The sequence below is a fragment of the Orycteropus afer genome, unplaced genomic scaffold, assembly GCF_000298275.1.
Source record: "Orycteropus afer afer isolate SDZICR_OR568_19922 unplaced genomic scaffold, OryAfe1.0 scaffold00028, whole genome shotgun sequence".
NCBI classification, from domain to species: domain Eukaryota; kingdom Metazoa; phylum Chordata; class Mammalia; order Tubulidentata; family Orycteropodidae; genus Orycteropus; species Orycteropus afer.
The window spans coordinates 16,181,524-16,208,327 of NW_006921615.1; the positions used below are offsets into that span (position 1 = coordinate 16,181,524).

The window sequence follows — 26,804 nt, forward strand, 5'->3', positions numbered from 1 at the left end:
AATTCCAGACCTGAAGGCAGCTAGGGGCCATAGTCTCAGTGGTTACACCAGGCTCCATATATTTCTGATTTTTTTTAGAAAGCAAGGTAAACTTTTTTTACGTTCTTTTAGAAGCCAGGGAGATGAATCTTTTTAAGGTTTCTGTCCCTATTTCTAGATTTTTTTTATTTTTCTTCAAAATCCTCTCAACCTTACTGTCTTGTTTCAAATAGTTCCTGGAGTTAGTAAGTTTCTGAATCTAACTTAAAGACCTCCTCCTCCTTAGTTCAAAAGGGGTTGTTGCTTTTCAATGTTACCTAGATCTTAAAAACCATAAATTAGTATTTCCTCACTGGTAAGAAACCTGGCAGAGAAAAAAGGGAATGGGAATGGCAGGGAGGGGTATAAATGAAAAGCCTAACCCTCAAGGCCTTTGTTTAGTCCAAGGCCTGAAGATCATATTTTATGCATTTCTGCTTCCTGCAGCACTTACTGTGAAACAGCCTGCCAAATACTACAAATGGAGATTGCCTCATTTTCACGTAGGCTTCTAGTTAAAGATGAATCAGGACACATTTTAATTGCTTATTGCTTTCCCACAAACAGAAATTGACATGACACACTCTATTAAATTACCTGCAGCACAATCATTTTAAGAAAATGTTTTATGTTCTTTTAATGGTGCTATTTATTGTCCATAAACTTGCTAGTGTAACCCAAGTGCCTTTATCTAATGAAATGCACACATGGAGTATTGTTCTCTGCTTATTTGAAACCATTAGGTGTTTAGCTTTTGTAGGTGATTGAGCATACTGACAAAACTGCAGTTAATTTTCACCTTTTAAGAAAAGAAGTATGCTTTTACTTGGGGTTAAATTCCGTTTTAGAATGTAATATCCTTAGAAAGAAGACAGAGAATCTTAAGATTGTATGGCAGGAGAAAAAAGCACTTGGAAGCTGGGCTTCTTATTCTATTTATCTCTAATGTGGAGAGAGACAGATGGCGTCATGTGGGGTGAGGAGTCAGCTTTCTGGGGATGACTTGGCTGGTTCAGTCCAAAATCTGCCTACATGTATGAAGGTGCGGTCAGAAAGGGCCATGAGAATCCCTGTTGGGGTCTGTACATCACTTCACTGAGTTAGGGTCATTTGAACCTAACCCAGGCCATGGTGGGTTTTTGTTGCTACTGGCCTTGAGTGAGTCTCTGGGTGGCACAGCTGATTAAGTGCCCAGTACTAAAAGATTGATGGTTCGAACCCACCCAGAGGCATCTTGGAAGCAAACCCTGCCCAGCTGCTTCCCAAAGGTCACAGCTTTGAAAACCCTATGAACTGCAGTTCTATTCTGCTCGTATGGTGTCACCATGAGTTAGAATTGATTTTACAGCAACAGATTTAGCTTTCAGTAATTTTTTTAAAACTACTCTTTTATCTACTTCTTTATTTTAGGGTCTCTCTCTCTCTCACCCAGATACCACATTCAATGGGGAAATTAATTAGAGATACAGAGTGAAAGAACTAAGGATATCAACTAGGTAGACTTTTTTCCCTTTTTTGCACCCTTTTATGTCTTCAGAGCCTTCCTTTGGTCCTGGCTTTGGAAATTAACATCCTGTTTCATGAATCTGTTCTCTTTACTACCACATTATGGTTGAAGTCCCTGTCTGCCTCCTTCCACAGCTCTAGAAAAGTGAATTTATTCATGTCAGTCAGAAAATCGAGCCTCTTGTTTGGTGTTTTCTCCTGGTCCTCTCTTGAACTCTTGCAGTTGGTGTCCTCCTGGCTTTGCTTCCAAGAGTCCTCTGAATTGCCTCCCCCGTAATGGGGTTTCTGTGCACTCACCCTGAGCTGAACCATTAGTACAATCTAGGCTATCCTTCTCACTGTCATGGAACAATTATAGAGCTCTGTGAACTGGTCCCAGTTCCTACTTTGTGGGACCCAGTGTTAAGTAATTCTTCCTTAGCTCCCCCTTCCCTCAACTATAGAGGTAATAGGAACCATTCAGTTTCTGTATAAGTATTTGTTTAGCCCCTCCTAAGGGTGGGTTGGGTCCAACTCTACAGCAGAAAACAACAACAACAACAAGGGAGCTCTGGTAGCATAGTGCCTAAGGCATTTGACTGCTAACCAGAAGGCTAGTGGTTCAAACCCACCAGCCACTCCTCGGAAGTAAGGTTGGGCAATCTACTTCCGTAGTGATACTGCCTTGGAAACCCAAGGAGGGATCGCTTGAGTCGGATTGGACTGGACAGCAATGAGGTTTTGTTTTTTGAAGGGAGCTCTGGTAGCAAAGTGCCTGAGGCATTTGACTGCTAACCAGAAGGCTGGTGGTTCAAACACACCAGCCGCTCCTCAGAAGGAAGGTTGGTCAATTTACTTCTGTAGTGATACTGCCTCAGAAACCCAAGGAGGGGTCGCTATGAGTCAGATCTGACTCAACGGCAGTGTGTTGTTGTTGTTGTTGTTGTTGTATGTTCCTTAAACTAACTAGTTGGCTAGTGGTTCAAACCCACCAGCTACTCCTCAGAAGAAAGATTGGTCAATCTACTTCCCTAGAGATACCACCTTGGAAACCCAAGGAGGGGTCACTATGAGTTGGAAATGACTCAACAGCAGTGAGCGAGTGAGTGAGTGAATGAGTTTGAATGTTCCTTAAAAGGAACTCTGGTGGTGCAGTAATTGGTTAAGTGCTTGGCTGTTCCCCCACTGGCTGTTCCACAGGAGAAAGATGAGCCATTTTGCCTCCATAAAGATTACAGCCTTGGAAACCCTTTGGGGGCACTTCTACTCCGTCCTGTAGGGTCACTATAAATCAGAATTGACTTGATGGTAGTGCTTTTGGTTTTGGTATTTGCCTCAAAATACATGCCACACTGCTACGAAGAATCCCATTTTCTTTTTGTTCTGACATGGAAATGCCAAATTGGGTGAAAAAAATTCCCCAAAGGTAGACGAAAATAAATGAAGTGCTAGAAAGGGTTATAGACGATATATATAAGTCGAGGGTGTTTTGTTGTTAATAACCCTTCATGTTTCTTTGTTTCTTTATGTAAATGATAATGACAGTGGGCAGGCAGTGCATTGGCTAGTTGTGACTGCATCTTGTAGTTGTGTGCTGTCGAGTTGCTTCTGATTCATAGTGACTCTGTAGTATAGAGTAGAACTGCCTCATAGGGTTTTCTGGGCTGTGTAGGGTCTCTATGAGTCAGAATTGATTTGATGGCAGTAGATTTTTTGGTTTTGGAAATCTTTCTCAGAGTAGATCGCCAGGTCTCTTGCTCCTGTGGAGTGGCTGGTTGGTTTGAACTGCCGACCTTTTGGTTAACAGCTGAGTGCTTAGTGGTTGCACCATCAAGGGTCAATAATGGCCTGAAAAGACTAAAAAAAAACCTTTTAAAACACGTATCTCCTACTCGGGGCTTAATGCTCAAGGTGAGTGCAGAAGCTATAAGGATCAAAATATATGGCTCCATGCTAAAAAGCAGACATGCAAGAAATTAAAAATATAGCCCCAAAGGTTTAATGTTGCCTTTTAACTGCGCTTAAATTCATATTCATATCCTAACTGTCTGTCTAAAGTATTCTGGGTTGATATAGTAAACGTATAAACATATCTACTTCCAGTGAGTGCTTCTGCAAATCCTATTTTGATAAGGTCTTAAATCTGTTGAGATCAGATCATAAAATTCCCCTGCAGTTTCAGCAATAGGTAAAAACAGTGCTCAACAATGTTTTCTTTTAATTTTGCTTCAGGAAGTGTAACCTCCATTCGTAAATCCCTCCCTCCCCTCTGCCTGGGGAAAAATACGGGCAACATGTGGTGTGTTAGCATCATTTCCCGTGTAAATATTAAACTTGGTAAATTTTAATTTACCTTTTAATAATTTTATGACTTTATGTGCACTGTTTTTAGTATATGAGTGCTTAGAGGTATAGTGAAAAATATGCTATAATAACTGTAAATACCAGACAGGAGTTACTTCTAGTTTTGAAATTTTTCTGATAATAAGTTCTTCATCAGTGGATATTGCTTCCTAGGTGATATATGGAATTTGAGGCAATGGATTACTGGAGGTTTTGCTAATGTGATTAATACATTAAATTACTCGCCGAATACCAACGGAATGTATAAGAATGTTCCCTGAAGAAGAGCCCTGTTAAATTTATTCTTCATTTCTGGTTGTGGTATCCCAGGTTGCTATTTAATTTCAGGAAATCTCTTCAGCAGATGGCCTTTTATGGTGGGCATGGTGTGATCTCTTATGGTTGCTGAGCATGCTAAGCTATTATAAAAGTTTGGGAAGATAAAATTCAAGGAAGAATGACCCAGTAGAACATTTTGGTCCTTAAGCTCGTGTGTTGTTTATTGTCGATACAGAAATCTATCCTTTGAAGATGGCATCTGAATGGAAATGTGCTCTGGAAAAATCCCTTATTGATGCTGCAAAGTTTCCTCTTCCAATGGAAGTGTTCAAGGTAAGAGGTGGACTCAGCAATTTATCTTCTGTTTCCAAGAATAAACTGTTTAAAAAGTTTTGTGTATCAGATCATTCCCACTGTTTAAAAAGCTACCTTCTTGTGCTGTTTTAATTTTAAATGTTTAAAATTTTATCTCTTTCCTTTTGCTGTTTTTTTTTTTTTTTTTCTGGTAATCATTATAATTGCCCATTGTATAAGCTACTAGCTAATTAAAATTTTTTTAGGCTTACCATCTTTCTCCTTAATGCATCATTATAGAAATCTCATCTTAACCCAACCAAAGGAACCAAAGAAGATACAGTAAGCCTAATCTTGCTGTTGAGGACCTCTGGTGGTATGGTGATAAAGGCATTTGGTTGTTAACCAAAAGGTCAGTGGTTCAAATCCACCAGCTACTCTGTGGAATAGAGATGAGGCGATCTGCTTCTGTAAAGATTTATAGCTTTGGAAACCCAATGGGAGTTGATATGAGTCAGAATCGACTAGACAGCAGTGAGTTTGGTTTTTGGTTTTAATCTAGTTTGCTATTAGTTTGGTAAAAATGACAGAAAATTACACATTTCTTGGTGGTTCAATTTTATTAATGGCTCAAGAAGCTTGTACTTAGCATCACCTGGATACTAGGCAGTCTGTTAGGTGCTCACATAAAGATGAAAGATTTCTGAAGCATCCCTCAACTGAAATGGATTGCCAGGTTTTTAACACTATTAAAACTGTGTTTAAAACTTATATGAAGTAGAATATTGTTAAGTTCTGGGCAAGAAAGGTCAATGAGGAAGTTATAAAGCAAGCTCTTCTGATTTGGTACTCGCATAGGTGAGAAGGCTGTATTACACCGCACTTCCTCTGGCAGTTCTAAATGTGGCTGTATTGGACTGACGGACAGCACCTTGCTTTTCAGCTCTGAACAGGCCCCTTTTTACATCTAGGAGAAGTTTCACATGGAAATGAAATTAAAATGGTGTTTATGTACCACATGCAACAAGGCTTTAAGGCTTGGCTGGGGTGTTGGCTTCCTGAATTTTATTTATACGTTCAGCCCTCACTCAGAAGTTTAACCAGTCTTGGCAAACCATTCACCTTTTTGTCCAGCTGTTTTCGTGTTTGTAAAATTGGATTTGTTAAGGCCTCTTCTTGTGCTACTCATAGAAATATGTTCTGAAGTTTAACTGAATACTTTTACAGTGTTTGGGGCTTCTGTATTAGAAGGATAGTATAAATGGAACATGTTAGCAGTAATAACCACTGACAATGAATTATCATGAGTACCTTTTTTTTTTCTTTTTTATTAATGGACCCAATACTCCATTTTCTTTCTTCCTTCCACAGTAGTCTTCCCCCAAAAATAACACAGAGAAACGTCATGTAATCTTTTATAACAGATCAGGTTTCACTGCCACTCCCTAAGCCAGTCATTCACCACCATCACTCCCTAGACTTCTTTAGTTGCTGCCTACTCTTTTCTTTTCATAGAGGGCTTCATAATATTTCAGATGTGGAAATCTGATCCTGTCATTCTCCTTCGAAAAAATTAGTTTTATTTTGAAATATATGCATGTGAACAGGATAGAGAGTAATAAACTGAAAATACATATACCCACCATGCAGTTTAATAAACAGAAGGTTGTCAATACTTTAGAAACCCTCTGCATGTCCTTCCCCTAATTCCTCCCTGTGCTCTGCCAGGGTAACCAACATCCTGACTTTTGTGTTAATCATTCCTTTGGTTCTCAGTAGATTTACTTCCTATGGATGTGTTCCTAAATGTTAAATTAATTTTGGTAAAATGAAAAGTAAACATAATCATGCTTGTTGAAAGAGAGAGCTGTTTTCCTACTCCTAGCAGGGGAAGATGGCTAGATAGTATCTGAGTCATAAACTAGCTGCACTTTTCCTCAGAGTTTCTAACAACCTCTTGCAGAGAATTTGTCAGGCAAAGTCATGAGATAATCTTAAGAAAATTAGGCTTTATCACAGTTGAGTCATCTGCCAAAGTTGTAGCATAGACTACTAGACTTCCCTTGTTGTTGTTGTTGTTGTTTGCCGTCGAGTCGGCCCCGACTCATAGTGACCCCTCCTTGGGTTTGCCAGGCAGTATCACTACGGAAGTAGGATTGCCCAACCTTCCTTCTGAGGAGTGGCTGGTGGGTTTGAACCGCCAGCCTTCTGGTTAGCAGTCAAGTGCCTTAGGCACTATGCTACCAGAGCTCCCAAGACTTCCCTTAGGAGAATCTTAATCTAGTACCCTAAGACACTAGCCATCCTTAGAAATATGGACAAAGATCATTTAGTTTATATATTGATATGTGCTTTTATGGCTTACTCTTGCTTTCAGGAACAGGCCAAAGCACAATACTTCTTTGGTGAAATGAAGAATCCCATCTGGTCCAAGTAGCTGAGTCTACAACAGAGATTAGGAGCTTGATTTCCCAGAGAAGAGTTTTTTGATCTCTCACCTGGAGCCAAAGGTTTGGCTACCGGTGTTCTGGGAGTTGAGTATGGAGAAGAGGTTTGAGGGGTCTCATTATTCAGTATTGCATTCCCACTCAGGCCCACTAATCAGGACCATCTGTTTCACCCTCTTCAGTGAACAAATCTCTGATCTTCTGCTGGGCTGGGATAGGGCAGCTGGTCGTATAGAATGGAGTAGGGGAGAATTTCTAGGGGTCTGGCTCCGGTGGTATAGTGGTTAAGGCATTTGGCTGCTAACCAGAAGGTCAGTGGTTTGAACACACCAGCTGCTCCACAGAAGAAAGAAAGATAAGGCAATCTGCTTCCGTAAAGGTGTACATCCTTAGAAACCCAACGGGGGTCAGTATGATTTGGAATCAACTTGATGGCAGTGAGTTTGGCTTGGTTTGGAACTCCTTTTCAAACAGTTCCCCACAGTTCTCCTGATTTTATAAGCTCCCATTCACCCCCAGTTTCAGATATACAGTGTTAGCAGTTTCTGAGCCTTCTGATGATTTTGCAGTATAATTGGGTCGGCACTCAGCTTTCCTGCTGAAATCTTGTTGCATATATTAAGTTAGTTACTTTTTTTAAAAAAAAAATCTGCTTTTTACTTCCATGCTTTTGTTGCTGTTGAGTGAATTTGTGACTTTTTTTTTTTTTTGGTGTGGGGAAAAAAAATCTGTACTATAGTTTTGATTAGAGCTCAGGAGGAGGTAAAATTAATGTGGGTTTTTAACTTACTATTTTTACCTGGCATTCCCATTAAAAAACTTCTAATTGGGCTAAAGGATCAAGTGTTCACATTCTTCTGTGTCATGCTATATTTGGTGTGATTTGGACCTGCTTCCCTACATAGTTTCTCTTTGTGCTGCTAAGGCTTTCTACACACTTACATTTTCTCTGTTTTCAAAGGCCCCCTAGTCTTTCTATTCATGCCCTACTCATCCTTCAACCTCAATGATAAGTTCCCTAAAAGAAGTCTCCCCTGAACCTCTCTCTGGCCCCTACCCCTAGCACAAATGAGCTTGGGCCTTCATTATATGCCCTCCAGCATCCTATTTTGGCTATGTAGTCCATGTCACAGTTAAACTTAACCATTTATGTACTTCTTTGTATATTTTCCATCTTCTTCTGCCTAACTTTGAAGCTCCAGGAAGCCAAGAGTCATGTCTTTCTTGTTGACTGTCATATCCATGAAGCCAAACACAATTTCTTGCCCATATTAAAAACCAAAACCAAACCTGTTGCCATGGGGTCAATTCCAACTTATAGCAGTCCTCTAGGACAGAGTAGAACTTCCCAGAGGGTATTCAAGGCTGTAAATCTTTACAGAAGCAGACTGCTATATCTTTTTCCCATAGAGTAGCTGGTGGGTTTAAACCTCTGACATTTTGGTTTGTGGCTGAGTGCTTTAACCGCAACACCACCAGGTCTCCTTAGGTACTCAATAAATATTTGTCAAATAAATGAAAGAATTCTTGAAATAAAATATGTATTAAACTTATTTTCTTAAATAAATTTTAACATAGTCACAGATTAACTGTATATATGTACTTATTACTATAAATACTAAGATTAAAAAAATATGAGCATTAGTACTTATAATGTATTTTAAGTTACAGACTAATCCATTAAATATTTATTGAGTAGCTATTCTCTGTAGCAGTCTATTATATGTTGTTGATTTGATTCCAGGGATTAATGATTTGTTTACATTTTGCAAGATATAATTACCTTCTTTCTTCACCTTAATTTCTTTCTATTAGAAATTAGAGTTGTGACTATTATTTTTATGGAGTACTTGAGAATTGTCATCTCACTCAGTATTTTATTCATAATTCAGAGTTACAGTAAATACTGAATACTTCTTTTGTATTTTCCACCAAATTTAGCAGAAGGCAAGTCATATGGAATGGATACTTAATAAATAAAAATTAGTTGAATTGAATATTACATATTCTTAATGCTTGTCAGATTTTTTTTTTCATATTTCATATTTCAGTTAGATGGAAAAGAAACGGACAATTTAACTTTCTTAAGCATACTCTGTGTGGCGTGAGTACTTATTTAACTTTCATAGGACATTAGGTACATTTCATGTTTGTACAGTAATTTATGAAGTTATATAATAGCATTCTCTACTGAGTGATTCTACTAACATGACTTATATGAAGGTAATTAAGTTCAAAGACATTGCATGAGAGTGTGAGATGATGACCAAAGTCTCTTAGCAGTTGCCTTCTTTTAAAAAAGAGGGGAAGGAAGAGAGAAATTTTCTGCCCCTCTCAAGTTTTTAGAAGTTTCAGCAAGCAATATTCTCCTGTGGAGTCCAAAAATAGAACTTAGATATTTTTTTCTGTTACCACTGTTTGATCATTACTGTTTCTCAGAAGCAGGCAAACTTACTTCTGGTTACTTTCATTATGATAAAAGGAATATATGTTTCAATTCAGCAGTGAATCATCCTAGATGCATGTTGTTATGGAAAATTGCCGTAGTGTTCAGTTATGAGACAGAAGTCAAAGCTAAGCACATTTAATGGCCAGAGATGAGCAGTATCTCAAAGCAATTCTTTTTTTTTTTTTTATTTTTTTACACTTTAGATAAAATGAGTGTTTTGATGGAATGAATCTCATTATGCTTCAGTGTTTCTCATTGTGTAGGATGTGTTCTCATATCTGTATTGTTATCTGTATCTATACTTATACATGCAATCTGATGGCGCTAATGTGCAGTGTCCCCCTTCTCTGGTGAATACAAACAGTCACAGTGTCAAAACAAGCTCATAATTAGTATCTCTGCTGTTATTTACCCTTGATTTGAGAGAACACCCTGAATGGCTTCTGAATACCACATTTTACAGGGAATTCTGATTTACCTTATCTAGAAAATGCAGATTCCCTCAAAATATGCACTGAATTTACAGAGACGGAGTTGACGAAACAAGTTGAAAAAAGGAGGAAGGGCACACCCCATCTTATTGAAAAATAAATGATGAAATAAAAGTTTTATTTTCTGGAAGTCATTATCTTAGAGACTTAGATTTGCCACAACTATGTATATATTTACACTAATTTACTCTTTCAGACATGGTAAGTGGATAGGGAGGCTGCATTGCAAATCAGCATAGTCTATTGCTGACTTTTCATCTAGGATGTGCGTAACCACCTCACACATCTGGGCAATGATCAGCATTCAGGATAAGATGAACTCTTCTTCTTTTGAATCAACATAAGACATTTTATTTAAAGTATAGATAAAAATTTGACATAATCACATTTACCTACAATGCAGCCTTTACAAGCATTATTTGATTAACTTGTGATATATCCCACTGTCAGCTAAAGTGGACTAGTGCTTCAGTTTCAGTAAAAGCTTTTTATTTTTGTCTTTAATGAAGAACTACTAGAGTTTCTTTCACAGTTTATTTCTGTCATTGAAAAATGAAGTCAACGCAGGCAAATTCAGTTTTTTGGCTAGTGATGTCTATATTGTCTCAATTTTCCAATGTACTGAATGTCTGCTGTGGTACAACTAAAGGATTATGAGGAACTTAGGAAGTTTTGAAAAATAGAGCCAAAGGAGACTAGAAAATACATTTTTTTTATGATATACATTTTGTTGTTGTGCCATTGAGTCAGCTTCAACTCATAGTGCCCCTATGTAACAAAATGAAACGTTCCTCAGTCCTGTGCAATCCCCACTGTCCTAACAATAAAAATAAATAAATTATTTTATAAAAATAAGTTTACTACTACTTAATGTGTAATATACTTTAGTGTTTCAGACATTCATAAAGACATGAAAAACCAAACCCAACTGCCATCAAGTTGATTCTGACTCATAGCGACCCCCATTGGGTTTCCAAGGCTGTAAACAGAAGTAGGATGCCCCATCATCTTTTTGTGGAGTGGCTGGTGTATTTGAACCACTGACCTTCTGGTTAGCAGCCTTATCTACTATGCCACCAGAGTTCCTTCAGACATTCATAAGCCTTCTCTAATTACTATTACATTTCATTGTCTGCATTTCTTGTAATTTATAATCTACATCTGTGACCCCACTTGTCTGAAAATGTTAAACTATAGATGTTTCCCTGACAACTTTTATATCCATTAAAAAGATCTACAAATGAGAAACTGCGGTCACTAAATTGTCAGTTAATGAAAAGGGAGAAAATATTTTTTCCTTAGAGGAATACAGAAAAGGAAAATAAGTGCTCGCCACTTAACTTCATTCCTAAGCATGCCTTATAATCATAAAGAAGAAAAACATTATTTGTGATGTCACCAAACCGTTACCCAGTTTTGGTCCTTGCTGTCATTAGGTACCATGGAGTCAGTTCAGACTCATAGCAACCCTTTGTACAACAGAACAAAACACTGCCCTGTCCTGTGTCATCTTCACAATCCTTGCTATTTTAGCCCATTGTCGTGAAATTGTGTGAACTTTTCTTTTTCCATTCTCCTGTAAAAAATGCATATAATCCACAGTGTGTTTGCAATTTCAAATGAACTCTTTAGGGATTCTGCACTAGAGAGAATGGCATTGTAAATGAAGACAACTGAGACCTGACAGCAGAATCCTTGGAATCCTCTGAAGCCTCTCTTTTTTCGTATCTCTGTGTTGGAGGTCCCAAGACTACCCTCAAGTTTGGTAATTGACTAGCTAGAAGTCATAGGACTTAGATGTCATATTCACGTTTACCATTTATTACAGAAAAAAGATACAGAGTAAAATTGTCAAACGGAAAAGGCACATGGGGTGAAGCCCTTTCCCAGAGAAGTTGTACAGGATATGTTTACTTCTTCCAACTAAGAATTTTGACTGTATGTGCTGGGTGCTATCTACCAGGGAAGCACATTAGAGCGTCCAGCCCAAGATTTCTGTTGGGAGCTGGTTAAGTACGTACCCTCTGCTTAGCATATAACAAAATTCCCAACACCCAGAAAGAAACCAGATGTTAAGCTTAAACTATATTGTTTGCACAGATAGTCTAGGCACAGTGAGCTACACTCATCATGTAGGAAAAAAAAAATTGTATTGGTGTCGGCATATATATATCAACCACGTACCCAGGTACCCACCAAGGGCCAGTCTTGCAAGTGGGTCCTTTCTAAGGGTAGCAGGCTCAAGCCTGTTGTGTTAACTCTTTTTTGCAGACCTCTACTCAGTCCCTCAACAAATCCTGTTTGCTCTTCCTTAAAAAATATATCCCAAATTCAACCATGTTTCTCTATAGAAGAATTTTTTCAAGCTTCCATATTGTCTCTCTTGCACTATTGCATTAGTCTCAAAACTGATTTCCATGCTTCCAATTGTTTTTCCCCTACAGTATGTTGTTCAAAGAGCAACTGGAGTGATTCTTTTAAAACAAAAAGCAGATCACATCACTCTTAATTGTACCACCCCAGTGGTGTCTCATCTCATTCAGGAGGATATGATGGTGCAAGGTCCCACATGATCTGACTCCCCTCTACCTCTCTGACCCTGTCTGCTATTTGAGGCCCTCATGTACTCTGTTCTGTCTCACTGGCTCCATCACTGTCCCTCTGATACTCCAAGCGTGCTTCTGCCTCTGGCCTTTACATGAATGCTCCTTCTGCCTGGAAAGCGATTGCCCTAGATATCTACAGAGCTCCTCCCCTTACTTTTTTCAGGTCTCTGCTTAAAATGAAAGCCAGCATTCCCCACCACCATCTCACCATCATCATGTTCTACCCTACTACATGACTTTTTCTTGGTAGCACTTATTTCCCTGACATAAGTCAGTTTGCTTGTTTTTGCGCAGTCTATTTCTCCTCGCTTCAGTAGGAACACAATGTTTATTTTTGTAACTGCTTTTCCCCCAGTGCCTTGAACATTGCCTATCACTCAGTATGTTGTTGTTGCTGTTGTTATGTGCCATAGAGTCAGACCTGACTCATAGCGATCCCTCCTTGGGTTTCCGAGGCAGTATCACCTCGGAGGTAGATTGTCCAACCTTCCTTCTGAGGAGTGGCTGGTGGGTTTGAACCGCCAGCCTTCTGATTAGCAGTCAAGTACCTTAGGCACTACGCTTCACTCAGTATACTCTCAGTAAATATTCTTCAATGGACTAATAAAAACCTTGAAAAATAAAAAATTAGCCTAGAAATTAACCTAGAAAAATAAAAGCGGAGAAGTCATTGATATAACACCATAAAAATTAACTAAATCTCCTATGAGTCATTCTGAATGGGAGAATGACTCCTTTAAAAGCCTTAGTTATTATCTTCTTGGCTCATTTTAACCTCCACTATAGCCACAGTTATTGATTATAAAATGGTCAATTCTAGAGGGGGAAGGACTGGAACTGTTAATGGTGTGGTGAATTCACAACTAAGGCTGGCATTTTCATGATCACCTAAAAATACCCCAAGTCATTGAAACTTTGCTAAGAACTGGAACTGGTTGAGAGCACTGAGAAGACTTTGAAGGATGAAATGAAAAAAACATCTCAGCATTTATATATATATGTGTGTGTGTGTGTGTGTGTATATATATATATATATATATATGTATATATATATATATATATATAAAACCAAACACACTGCCGTCAAGTCAGATCCTACTCATAGTGACCCCTCCTTGGGTTTCCAAGGCTGTATCGCTATGAAAGTAGGTTGCCCAATCTTCCTTCCGAGGAGTGGCTGGTGGGTTTGAACTGCCAGTCTTCTGGTCCACAGTCAAATGCCTTAGACACTGTGCCTCCAGAGCTCCTATATATGTGTACACACACACACACACACACATTTATATACATATTTCGTGTATGATAACATCCCATTGCTCGTAAACTTGAAATGTCAAGGTTTGCTTTTTGCTTAAAATGATCACAAACTTCACTTAATTTTGCCCCACATGTGTTCTCTGTGTGTGTGTGTGCTTGCATTTGAAAGCATCTGTCCCTTATTATGCCTTCTGATCCTCACACAGTAACCTGGTGCTGTGGTTTTATATAGTGTTTCTTCATTAAACAAATAGGTAAATGGAGATAGAGTGAGTCTGAGGAATGTATCCAAGAGAACACTAGCTCAGTGATAGAGCAGGCACTAAATGACTAATTTTTACTTTCCAGTTGGCTTGTTTCCCCACTGTACTGCACTACATTTCCTAATCACACTCATGTTCCTTGCATATGCATCATTACTGTGAATAGATGGGATGTAGATGGGTGGTGACTAACCCATACTTTTGGGTTATTCTCATTTTATTTGAGGCTGAAGATAAGTTGTGTTTTATGGGTGTGACATGTGCACCTTGGACTGTCGCTACAATCCATTCCATCATTGCCTGACTGACCATTTCTTAATCAGTATCTGTGGCTGTAGTGGAGATTAAAGGGAACCTGGATACCTGACACTTTTACTTTATCAGCACTGACAACAGATCAAAGTGAAACTAGGTAAATACTTAGGTGAAATCCCCAAATGAAATTCCCAGTCTCTGATGTCCATCCCATAGATTAAGCTCCATTGCCTTTGACATAAACCAAAAACCAAACCCACTGCCACTGAGTCAATTCTGACTCATAGGGACCCTCATTTGGTTTCTTAGGCGGTAAATCCTTCCTTCCACGGAGTGGCTAATATGTTTGAACTACCAACCTTCTGGTTGGCAGTCAAATGCCTTAGTCACTGCACCACCAGAACTCCTTTGACACAGGTAGCTGCTAAATGGATTCCAAATTATGTAGGTAAGCTGAACTGATACAAGTTGAAAAGACATCCTTGACATTTGTAAATATGGGGTTTCACTAATGGCAAAACAAAAAGTTTAATCTAGTTTGGTCAAGCCTCAAGCGATGCCTGTGATACTTTTTTTCATTGTATCTTGCTTTCCCCATAGGTTAATATTTAAAGACAAAGGGAAAGGGCAGCTGAATGAAGGCTAATTGCTGAAAGAAAATGCTGCATGAGGCCATTATTTTTGTATATAGACACAGCCCTCCCACAAAAAGGCATTCCTTGCACATATTTCCTTTCTATTAAGAGTGTTCAGGGACCTCTGGTAGTGTAGTGCCTAAGGCACTTGACTGCTAACCAGAAGGCTGGTGGTTTAAACCCACCAGCCACTCCTCAGAAGGAAGATGAGGCAATCTACTTCCGCAGTGATACTGCCTCAGAAACCCAGGGAGGTGTTGCTATGGGTTGGGTCCAACTCGATGGCATATAACAACAAGAAGAATGTTCAGGCAGTGTTCATAACACACTGCATATTCTGCAGATCCCCATCCTGTTATTTCTCTAGTTCTTTTAGCTTTGAATTATGTACTTGTCAATGTAATTATAGATTTAACCCTTAGGAGGGAATCCCTTTTCTGTTTTTGCATCTGAGGCCTAGGTGAAAGGCCATAGTGAGAAGATTAAGTATAGCAAAGAGAGAAAAGATTGTCTTTCTCATTCCATCTGGTACTGCCAAAGGGTTAGAAAGGATGTGAGCTATTCTGTTACGATAGATTGTGATGTTGCTGTTTCTGTGGTGACTGATTTCTTTTTCTCCTGTTCAGCAGCCAAATACAGCAACAAAAAGAAACATGTAGCAAGGTTTGGCCTTCAGGTGGGATACTTAGATTCCCTCAAAATTTTTTTAATGCACCTTATGTAAAGACACAATTTCTTTCAGAAACATGAAATTCCTTTTCCTGCCTGGCAGAGTATCTAGTAGCAACTAATTTAACAATTTAACAAAGGAGTCTCTAGGTGGTATAAACAGTTAATGTTTTTGGCTGTTAAGTGAAAAGTTGGAGAGTCAAGTCTCCCCAGAGGTACCTTGGAAGAAAGGCCTGGCAATCTACATCTAATCTACAGCCATTGAGAATACTACGTAGCACAGTTCTACTTTGACAGTCATGGGGTTGCCATGAATTGAATTGACTTGACAACAACTGATTTTTCTGGTTAATTTAGCAATAAATATTTGTCTGGCACGTGATTGATAACTCCTTGTCATCAAGTTAAATTCAGATGGTTCTTTTTAACAAAGGATGTCTTTGAAAGTAGGACATTGTGTTATTAGACTGATTGCATGCCCTTCTGTGATCCTCAATGTTGTAGGTTTAAATAATGAGTTCCAAGCTGTCTTACTTATCTAATGCTGCTATAACAGAAAAACCACAAGTGAATAGCTTTAACAAACAGAAATTTATTTTCTCACTGTTTAGTAGGCTAGAAATTGATATTCAGGTCACAGATTCTAGAGGAAGTCTTGTTCTCTCTGCCTGCTCTAGGGGAAGGTCCTCTCTCTACTTACTTCTATTCCTTGGCTCCTTGGTGATCATCATTTGGTATGACATTTATGTTCCCTCTGCTTGCTTCCTTGCCTAACCTTCTCCTTAATATCGCAAAAGAGTGTTTTAAGATACATCCTACACTAATACTCTCTCATTAAAATAAAAAAGGCATTATAACCACAGTTATAGGCTTTAGGATTTATAACACATATTATGGGGGACATTTGAGTCCATAGGACTAAGCAACGTGTGCCCAGTGGCCCATCAAAGGCTAATCTTACCCAGAATTTTTTCTACAAGCATACCTTGTTTTATTGCGCACCGCAGATAATGTGTTTTTTTACAAATTGAAAGTTGGTGGCAACTCTGCAAAGTCTATCAGTGCCATTTTTCCAACAGCATGTGCTCACCTTGTGTCTCTGTATCACATTTTGGTAATCCTCACAATATTTCACACTTTTTCATCATGCTTTTGCACACTAAGTGTAAATACACCTTTTATATGCACTGAGAAACCAAAGCATTTGAATGATTCGCTTTATTGTGACAGTCGCTTTATTGCAGTGGTCTGGAACCAACCTTGCAGTATACCCGAGGTATGCCTGTACTATGCATTTTGGCAGAAAGGAAAGGTCCTCTTGTGTGTGGCCCTAAAATTATAATCTCTGCAAGGTTTGTGTGACATTACCTCCTTCTGTGGTTCTCTAGTCTTTAAAGACTTGAAGAGATTTGCTGAGCAAGTCTTTGGTATGGTAAATCACAGAGAAGTTCACTTTACTTAATGTCCATCCTCTGCTACTTATAGAAATGAGACATAGAGCTTGTTTGTGATTATTCTTTGTGTGTTCTGGGTTCTTGGACTGAAGCACATGAGTTACATAACTAAAGAAAGACCAGAGGGACCATCTAGTTTTATGGTTATTGGAGAAAATCTTGTAAGAGACATAATAAAGAGGGCAACTTTGGTCAAACAATAAATGTAGCTATAAAAATCGCAAAACCCAGCTATATATAAAGAGTTCACTGTAACAATTGTTTGATCACAGGGGCCTGAACACTGCTGCCTGCAGCCTGTTAGATAAAAGTTACTTGCTTTTCATCCTAAACATTAAGAATTTAAGAATAGAGTCAACTTTTGGTTATCTACTCTGAGAGTTATAACTCCCAAATGGCTTCTGTTTCTGTTTGCTACTGATAATTTTGACTCTTGCCAGTTACTGCAGATGCAGAGAATGCAAATAATACTAACATGAACTTTCTGTAATTGCTGTATGGGATGTGGGGGGATTAAATCTCTTGTTTAATGAAAGGCACATTTCTTTCTTTTTTTAAATCAGTTTTTTTTTTAAATTTTTATTGTGATTTGGTTGAAAGTTTACAGAGCAAATTCATTTTGCATACAGCAGTTCATACACAGTTTGTCTCATGACATTGATTGCAATTTCCCACAATGGAATAGCTCTCTTCCCACTTCCTCCCTATAGTTACCTCTTCCTTGTGTCCTTCCCTCCCATACACTTCTGTCCCCCAAAGCTGACTCCCTGTGCATACACTGTAAAAGGCACATTTCATAGTAATTGTTGGACCATATTTTTATTTTTTCAGATATTCCATGTTACTCTGCACTAATAAGGATAATCACAAATAGATTGTAATTCTTTCTTCTATGGATAATTTGATAATAAAGCACAATAAAATTACATGGAGGCAATTTTTCCCCCTTAAAATATGCACACATCCTTTCTGGGTTAGATTGTATTTTTAATCTCTCTGGTGCCTTTCATGAAAAGAGTTGCAAATAGCAATATCTTAAGTGGGGAAACTGATGTAAAGAGAGGTTTAAATACTGTTAGATCATCAACAGTTTAAGAGCTAAAGGAATATGAGAATCATATGTGGTAAGAGGCCCCAGCATACACATGCTGCTATGCCACTGAATGCTTATTATATTAAATATACTCCCTCCTGCCCAAGAGAGGATCCTGAGGAAATATGTATTGCCTGGTGCAAATAAAAGGTATGGAAATCTTTAAATTCTCCATTTTCTCTCTTTACTCCCTTGGACAGCCATCTATCTGACCTTGAGTTTCCTTGTCTTGATGACATAAAGACAAGAATAAGACAAAATTTGCCTCCAGTTTCATCTCTAGCCCCATTTGTAACCAGAAGGAAGAACATAAACAAATCAGGTATATTTTTACCCAAATATAGAATGTTTTGCATTTAACATTAAAAAAAGAAATAAGTTTAGAACAGTAAAAACCTGACTTAAAGCTCATTAATACTTAACAAGATATGGCACTTCTAGTTCATGGCCAGATTTCTAGATTCCAGCAGGGTTAATTTTTTTTTTTTTTTTTTTTTCTTATTTTCTTGATTCTGCTAAAACCAAGCACATCCATCCATCCATCCATACAAACATACATACATACATGCATACATAACTCCAGCCTTAGAAGAAATTTAGAACATTCAGTCCTGTCAGGTGTGCCTTTGTAGAAGTTTAGTTCACTCACTGGACCTCAGTTGTTTCTAAACTTCCAGTGATTTTTCAGAGACTGCAGGTGCATCAATGAGGGGATAATGAGCATGGCAAGGCAGATGTGTTACAAATCTTGACTTACCATATTACATACCTTTGGAACATCTTTGAAATATGTAATAACCCTTTCAGACCCTTAGAATAGCATACGGCACAGAAGAAAAAAGATAAATAAGGCCATGGATCATTCACATGAGTGGCAATATCATTCTACAGTGGAGAGTGTTGCAGTACTGTTGATGATAGCTTTTAATCATTGAGCACCAACAGTTGAAGAAGAAGGATGGGAAGAACCTGGGACCTTTATAATATTGTTGACTACTGTTAACCAATCTTGAACCACCCTTCCTCAGGGATTCTTCATTATGTGAGATAATGGATCTCATGTTGTATATTAGTTTATTTATTTATTATTATTGTGAAAAATATAGTAACATTTGCCAATTCAGAATTTGTCATTTGTTTAATTTTTCACTTGAAACTAATAACATTGGTCATGTTGTGCAACCCATTGTCACATCTTCCATCCCCATAAACAAAACCTTAATGGTAGGTACACAAAGATTTCCTTCTTCCCCTTCCCTCCCACTCCTGGTAACCATTGTTGACCTCTATACATTTGCCTGTTTTATGTGTTTCATATTAGTGAAATCATATATTTGTCCTTTGGTGACTTACTTATTTCTCGAGTAGGATTTTCTGGTCTTTGCTTTATAAAAAGCTAATAAACTTTTTATAAGGGACTAGTAACAAGCCAGATGACTTCTTCTAATTGTTCTCTAGGTTTGAAAGGACAGTTTACTCCTTACAAATGAAGAATCTATTCCTGCCACATTGGTAGATAGGCAGATTTGCAAGTACTTGAGTCTACTTTAATAGCATATTCATTATTATAGCTACATAAATTAACTATTGAAAATTATTTTATATAAAATAACTATTGCATGTGATCACCATTATGGTGTGTTTGTGGTAATTCCCTTTATTCAGAACCCTTAAAAAGAGCAAACAAAACAAACCTGTTGCCATGGACTCAGTTCAGACTCACGGTGACCCCGTGGGCACAGAGTAGAACTGTATGGCATAGGATTTTTCAAGGCTGTGACCTCTAGGTAGCACATTGCCAGACCTTTCTTTTGAGGTGCCTCTGGATGGGTTCAAACTGCTAACTTTTGGGTTAGTAGTCAAGCACTTAACTATTTGCTCTATAGCAACCAAACCCAATCAAGTCGATTCCAACTCATAGCGACTTCATAGGACAGAGTAGAACTGCCCCATAGAGTTTCCAAGGCTGTAAATCTTTATGGAAGCGGACTGCCCCATCTTTCGCCCACAAAGCAGCTGGTGGGTTCAGACTGCCGGTCTTTTGGTTAGCAGCCAAGCATTTTAACCACTGTGCTACGAGAATTCCTTGCTCTATAATGACATTTTTTAATTTTATACACTCAGCAATCAGAGTGGTGGCAGTGGGCTCTGCAATATAGATTGGCACACATACTGAATCCAGATCTTCAGGCATTGTTGAGATAGCACCAAAGTGAGTCAAAACAGAAAGAGATGGTCTGCATAGCTAATCACCACAAGGGACTGAAGAGCTCCCAGAGTGACTTCACGCTGGAGACAGAGGCAAAGAGAGTCAAGTGACTTCACGTAAGCTCTTCAAATTCAGGTGTCTCATCAGTTAGTTATACCTGACTTCTTTCTTAACTGTATCTAGAACAATGGCTTTCAACTAGGGGTGAATTTCACAATGTCTGGAGGCCTTTTGATTGTTTGATTGAAGTGGGTAAGTGCTATTGGCATCTAGTCAGTAGAAGCCAGAGATTCAGTTAAATATTCTACAACACACAGGACAGCCCCCACAGCAAAGAATGCCTGTTCCCAGTAGTGGTCATCATGTGGAGGTTGAGAAACCCTGATCCAGAGACTGAATACTTTGTGAATACTATTTTCACTGGGAAACAAGTTGACCAACTGAGGTTGAAGGTAGGTATGAACTGAGTAGGGAGGCTCTTGAGACTGGAACTACTATTAAGTCTGTGATCTAAGCTGGCTGGCAGTTGGGCCTAGTCTAATTTGGAATCTGCCCTCACTTTTGGCAGAATGCCATTCAGAAGATTGTGACTTCTCTCGTATTTCCGTAGCTGCTGTGACAGGGTCTAGAAAGATCAGAACAAAAAGTCAGACTGTGCATTGTGGAGAAGTTTTGGGTGTGTTTTTTTTTTTTTTAAAGAAATCTTGGTTGTTACTGACTCTTACTTCTTTCTCTGAAGGGTGGTAGCCACAGAAGGACTGAGTGAAGACAGTGCAGTTCAGGGCAATTGGTCATATTTCCATGACAACAGCTTGGTCGCCTCTTCAGGCTCTCAGCAGAACAGGCACCCAACAATTTTGTCACCCACATGCTGTCAGCAGGCTGTGGAGAGGGAAACTGACCCTCAGAGCTGCTGCTATGCTCTTTTTTCAGCCCACAGCACTCAGATTGCATAGAGCGTTGCTGTGGAAACATGAAGCAATACCCTAGCTTATTGGAAGAGAATTAACTAAGCGTGAGAAAAGACAGTGTAATCACTGTTTACCTATACACAAGCAAACACAAAATGAGCTTCCCCGCCACTCCCACAGTGATGCTGTATGATTGAATTTCTTAACACTTACAAATGCTTTTAAGGTGTTAAGTGTTGATCATTGAAAGACATTTCATTGCCCCTCCCCACTGTTTTAAGTTTTTATTTTGAACAATCTAGTATACCAGATTTTGGACTTACTACAAAAGAGTCCCGCTATAATCATCCAGTATAAATCTTGTGGTTCAAGTTGAAGTATATAGTACTATATTTTCTCATTATGTTTTTCTAACTTTAATGCATGACTAGTAGATAAAATTGCTGTTTACAGATGTAAATAAAAAAATAGAAATTGTTGTAATAGTTGTTTGTGTTCAGCTTACAGATTTTTATTGCATTTTGTATATAAATGTTTCATTGGCTAAATTTAATTCGGTGCAATGGAATTGAAATGTAATACTACTATTGATTTAATAAATGCTTGAATCCTAATGGCCATTTTTAGATGAAACTAATATTAGGAGAGTAATTTTCTAATGAATATATATGCACTAGGTCATTTATGAAACAAAAAGTAATAATGTGGTAAATTGTACTGGATCTTTTCTTTTGCATGACGTATCATGTTGATGTGAATAAAGGAATTAAAGCATAGTTCATTATATATCAATTTGAATGTAATGCTAATTAAAATCTTCCTTTGACTTCACGGAAGCCTGTTCTTAGAGGGGTTATGCAAATTAATTGAGGCCTTGAAAAGAAGCATATGCAATGTTTGAATTCGCTATAGACCAAAAAACTGGCATGATGAATCTGAAAAATTAAACTGTGCAGTATTTTTGCATAAGTAGGAAACACTAAAAGATTTTGATACTTAACAAGATTTTGGGAAGGGAATGCTTATCTATTTTTTGTCCATTTTATGTCACCATGAGCAAAAGGGGAGAATTAAACAAAGGTTAATGTTCAGATTGCAACTACGGACAAAAATTTCCTATTGCCTTTGATTGTGGTTAAGAATTTGGTTTCTGCACAGGGCATATTCACTGCTTTTCTTACATTAAAATCCTCACCAAGTACATTTTAATTTTGTTGTGTTAATTAGTTTGAACTCATTCTCCCCTGAGTCACATTCTTTCATATTTTTATATCGTGTGAGATGTAGTTATTGAATGAAGCAGGGATGGGGCAAAGCTTTAACTGTTTTGGGAGTCTGTGTTAGCCACATACTAAATTATAAGAGTGTAACCTACAGTTCTTCAAGCCCTTAAAATAAATGTGCAGAGATTAGTTAAGTTCAAATAGGCATGTGGGAGATGACTAGAACTTAAAATGAGTACTTTTTCTTTTTCACTGTCTTCTGATTTTCAGTTAGTAATCTACATTTTTATTAAAACTCACAGTAATTTGTATATTTTGTAAAGAACTTCAGTGCTCACCCTGAAGCAATTTTACTGTCACAACATTTGTGTTGGTGCTTACTCAGTGATGACTAATGTCAGGGCAGCTCTATGGCAGTGCTGTTTCTTAAATAGCCATGTTTAATTCTTCCAGAACCAGGTAGTGCCTTTATCCAGGCATGGCAATGATTTCAAAGGCAAAGACTTCATCAGAAGCTAAATATTTAAAGTAGTGGGTAATCAATGGAAAGTTAGTGCACCCAGGGAAATAGCTAACCTTTCTCTCTGTTTCCTCAAACCAACCCCCTACCATCGAGTTGATTCCGACTCATAGTGACCTCCATTGGGTTTCCGAAGCTGTAAATATTTACAGAAGTAGAATGCCCCATCTTCCTTTTGCAGAGCAGCTGGTAAGTTTGCTAACCTTCTGGTTAGCAGGCAAATGCCTTAGGCACTATGCCACGTGACAAGCCTGGAACTGTAAATGCCAAAATAACCAAATGTATTATGGTTTGTCCAGACTTCTTTTTCCAGCATAATACTTTTTATTTATCATTCCTCGGTTATTTTCTAATTAAATTTCAAACTTCTTACTCAATGTCAGGAGACATATCATCTACTTTGCCTATCATTCAGTATAATTAGTGCTTAACACATGTTGTTGTTAGCTGCCGTAGAGATGACCCTTGGCTTATGATGACCCCGTGCAGAATGGAACAAAACATTACCATGTTCCACACCATCCGCTGCATAACAGACCATTGTGATATGTAGGGTTTTAATTGGCTGATTCTGGGGCCTTTCTGACTGGTCTGTCTGCATCTGGAAGCTCTGCTGAAACCTGTTCAGTGTGATAGCAGTACACAATAGATGAGTGGGGGGTGCATATGAAGTACATTGGCTAGAATCAAACCTAGATCTTCTACGTGGAAGGTGAGAATTTTGGTAAACCACGATTACCCCTGCTTAACATATAGTATATAAAATGCCAGTAATAGATTGGAATTGGTGTGGCCTTTGCAGCCTGTTGCATTTACTATTTTAACTAACTACATTTATCAGACTAACCTGTCTTGGTCAACTGATAATGTTTTGAAGAAATAGGTTCTGATGAAGGATAACTTATGAAGTATCATAGATATTTTGCTGTACACATTTCTTAAATCTTTATTGCTTAATTTAAGAACACATTAAAGTAATAAAAATATGAGTGGTTGATGAAGACTGTGATTGACTATATATAAAAATTTGGGGGATAATTTTTAATAGTTTTTTTAACATCCGAATTCTCTCTGACACTTTTTCCATAAGTAATTGAAAAGCCTTATGAATTAACAGTAAAAATTGGAGGTCATAAGTAAATGGCCAGCATTAGTAGTTAACACTTTTTAACTTGGTGCTGTATCTATCTTTGAAATAGAATTTGCAATCTTATTGATTGTGGGGTTTTGTTTGTTTTTCACTAGTTAGGGATCAAAAATAGCTGTTCCTTTTTGATGTTTTTTGCTTCACATGTTATATAATCTGATAACTGGATCACGGACTCCAAGTCAGACTGTTTGAAATCCTACACGCCTCTTAATAGCTCTATGTTGTTGCTTAGGTAACTTAATCTCTCTGTGTCTTAATTTCCTCACTGTAGCACAGATACCACACTATAGACTATTATGAGGAGACAATAATACAATACAGTAAGTATAAGTTTTTAAAATATGTTAGTGCAAACCAAAAACCCATTGCTGTCAAGTTGATTCTGACTCATAGCAACCCCGCAGAACAGAGGAGAACTGCCCATAGGATTTGTAAGGCTGAAGGAAGGTTGGGCAATCCTACTTCCGTGGTGATACTGCCTCGGAAACCCAAGGAGGGGTCGCTATGAGTCGGGGCTGACTCGACAGCATACAACAACAACAACAACAATCTTTACAGAAGCAGGCATCTTTCTTCCATGGAGTGGCTGGTAGGAACCACCGACCTTTTGGTTAGCAGCCAGGTGCTCAATGATTGCACCACCAGGGTTCCTAAAATGTGTTAATAGTTGTTATTATTTCCACTCACTTGATATTATATTCCAAACTAAGTTATTTGCACTACAGAGTCACTGTTTTGGTAAGAGAGGGAGAGAGCTAGCCACTTAGGTTCTGGTTCTGGAGAGAATAAATCTGATGAAACATGAATGGAGAAGGAAGTTGATAAATACGTAATCTCTTTTACAATGTCATTCAACTGAGAATAAAGTTCCCTGAAGAGAGATGTTCCAGTAGCCTGCTAAGACATTCCTCCAATAAAATGAATGGCATTTTAGTTTTGATCAATATAAAACTACTTTTAGGGCAAGAATAAAATGTGTAGTGTTGAATGTAGATGGGAATGGTATTGCCAGCATTTATTAAATTAAAGTCATTTTTCTGTAAGCAGTTTAACTGGATGCCAGTACATTTAAATAAACAGTATTTCTTGAATGTGACAGGCATATTTGTAAATGTACTGACAATTCAGTAATACATCCTGATTTCAGGAACATTTTTCTTGATCCAGTAATTGTGAGGTGTGAATGATTCTCTAGAGGTTTGCAAAGGCCAGAATGTATCTTTCAAACCACAATATATTTTCTTGTCTCTCTCAGTAGATAATCTATTTTGTGAGTCGTCTTCAGGGACCAGGGACTCTCTTTCTCTTCAACATTGAGAATGATTAGCTGCGTGTTTGTGTCAATGAATACATTACTCTTGACTTTATTAACAGCCCAAACTAAATAGTTTGGAGTGATTCAATTTGTTTTTGAATGAGAAAATCAGTACCTTTTCTCATATACTAATAAGTATGTATGCATGTATTATTATACTCACAGCCCGGAAGATCTCTGCGTTGACTTATCTGAGAATTCTCTGGTGTTGAATTCTTCAACTGTCATTAAAAAATATATACTTCCTAAGTGTCGAGTGTCTCCTTTTGCCTTTTGGATCAGACTCAGATGCTCCACTGGGTATCTGAGGCCCTGCTTCATGACTTAAATTTAATCTTTCCTCATAAGTCTGACTCGCATGATTTTCAAATTCCAAATTAAGATACACTCCTATAAATCTTCTGCTACCATCATCATCATCATTTAAAAAAAAAAAACAAAAGCCCAAACTCATTGCCATTGAGTTGATTCCAACTCATGGTGACCTCCATTGGGTTTCTGAGGCTGTAAATATTTACAGAAGTAGATTACCCCATCTTCATTCTGCTGAGCAGCTGGTGGGTTTGAACTGCTGAACTACTGGTTAGCAGCCAAATGCCTTATCCACTACGACACCATCACCATGCTGATCTTTAATTTTTATTTACTGGAAATGGAAAAAAAAAATCCTTAATTGCTTGTAAGTGTGGATCTCTCATAGCTATTCTATCTTTATCTTTTCCTTCTTCCTTTGACGTAGATTTTTTGTATATTCATGCAACATCTAGTAGCCTGGGGGTAGGGAACCTTGGTGGTTTCTAGTGAATGCTTATTGGATGAATGTTGAAATGTGGAATTGGAATGTATGTCCAGAAATCATCTAGCTTTTCACATTCCCTCAGCTAATTCAATAAATATTTATTGAGATTTTTCTTGGTTGAACTAAATAATACTAAATGAGAGAGTTTAGTGGTCACTAGGAAGTATTGCACATACAACATGATCACCTGTCATAAGTTTTTAAATTTGTCCAGCAGCCAGAGGTTTCCATGACAAGCCACTTTAAAAGCTACGATCCTGTCTTTTGTAGTAAAAAGTTTCTAGATCATTGTTCATGCGTAACATAAACATGAGCAGCAGATTTAGTCAGTGATTGTTATGCATTTCTAATCTGGAATCTTTTAAATTTCTATTAATTGCCTTACTTTTGAAACTGGTAGGATTTCTACATAGTTCTAGAAGGATTTTTTTTCCCCATGTCAGTGAAAAGTAACCTTAAGAAAGTGGAAGTTAGAACTTGATGATACAGAAATATATTTTATAGTTTTCAGATCATTTCTGAAAACTGGAGTTCACTTTTCATAGATACCAAAAAACCAAACTCACTGACATTGAGTCAGTTCCAACTCATAGTGACCCCCTTTGGGTTTCTAAGGTGGTAAGTCTTTATGGAAATAGA

The 26,804-nt window shown here is 38.0% G+C and overlaps 1 protein-coding gene across 1 annotated transcript in view; it reads left to right on the top strand.

Moving 5' to 3' along the window:
- Positions 1–26,804, top strand: part of SFMBT2 (Scm like with four mbt domains 2) — a 299,808-nt gene that overhangs the window by 147,781 nt on the left and 125,223 nt on the right. Inside the window, exon 6 of the mRNA XM_007935449.1 lies at positions 4,361–4,458. Within this exon, the coding sequence (XP_007933640.1) occupies positions 4,361–4,458 (98 nt within the window). The remainder of the gene's footprint in view (positions 1–4,360; positions 4,459–26,804) is intronic.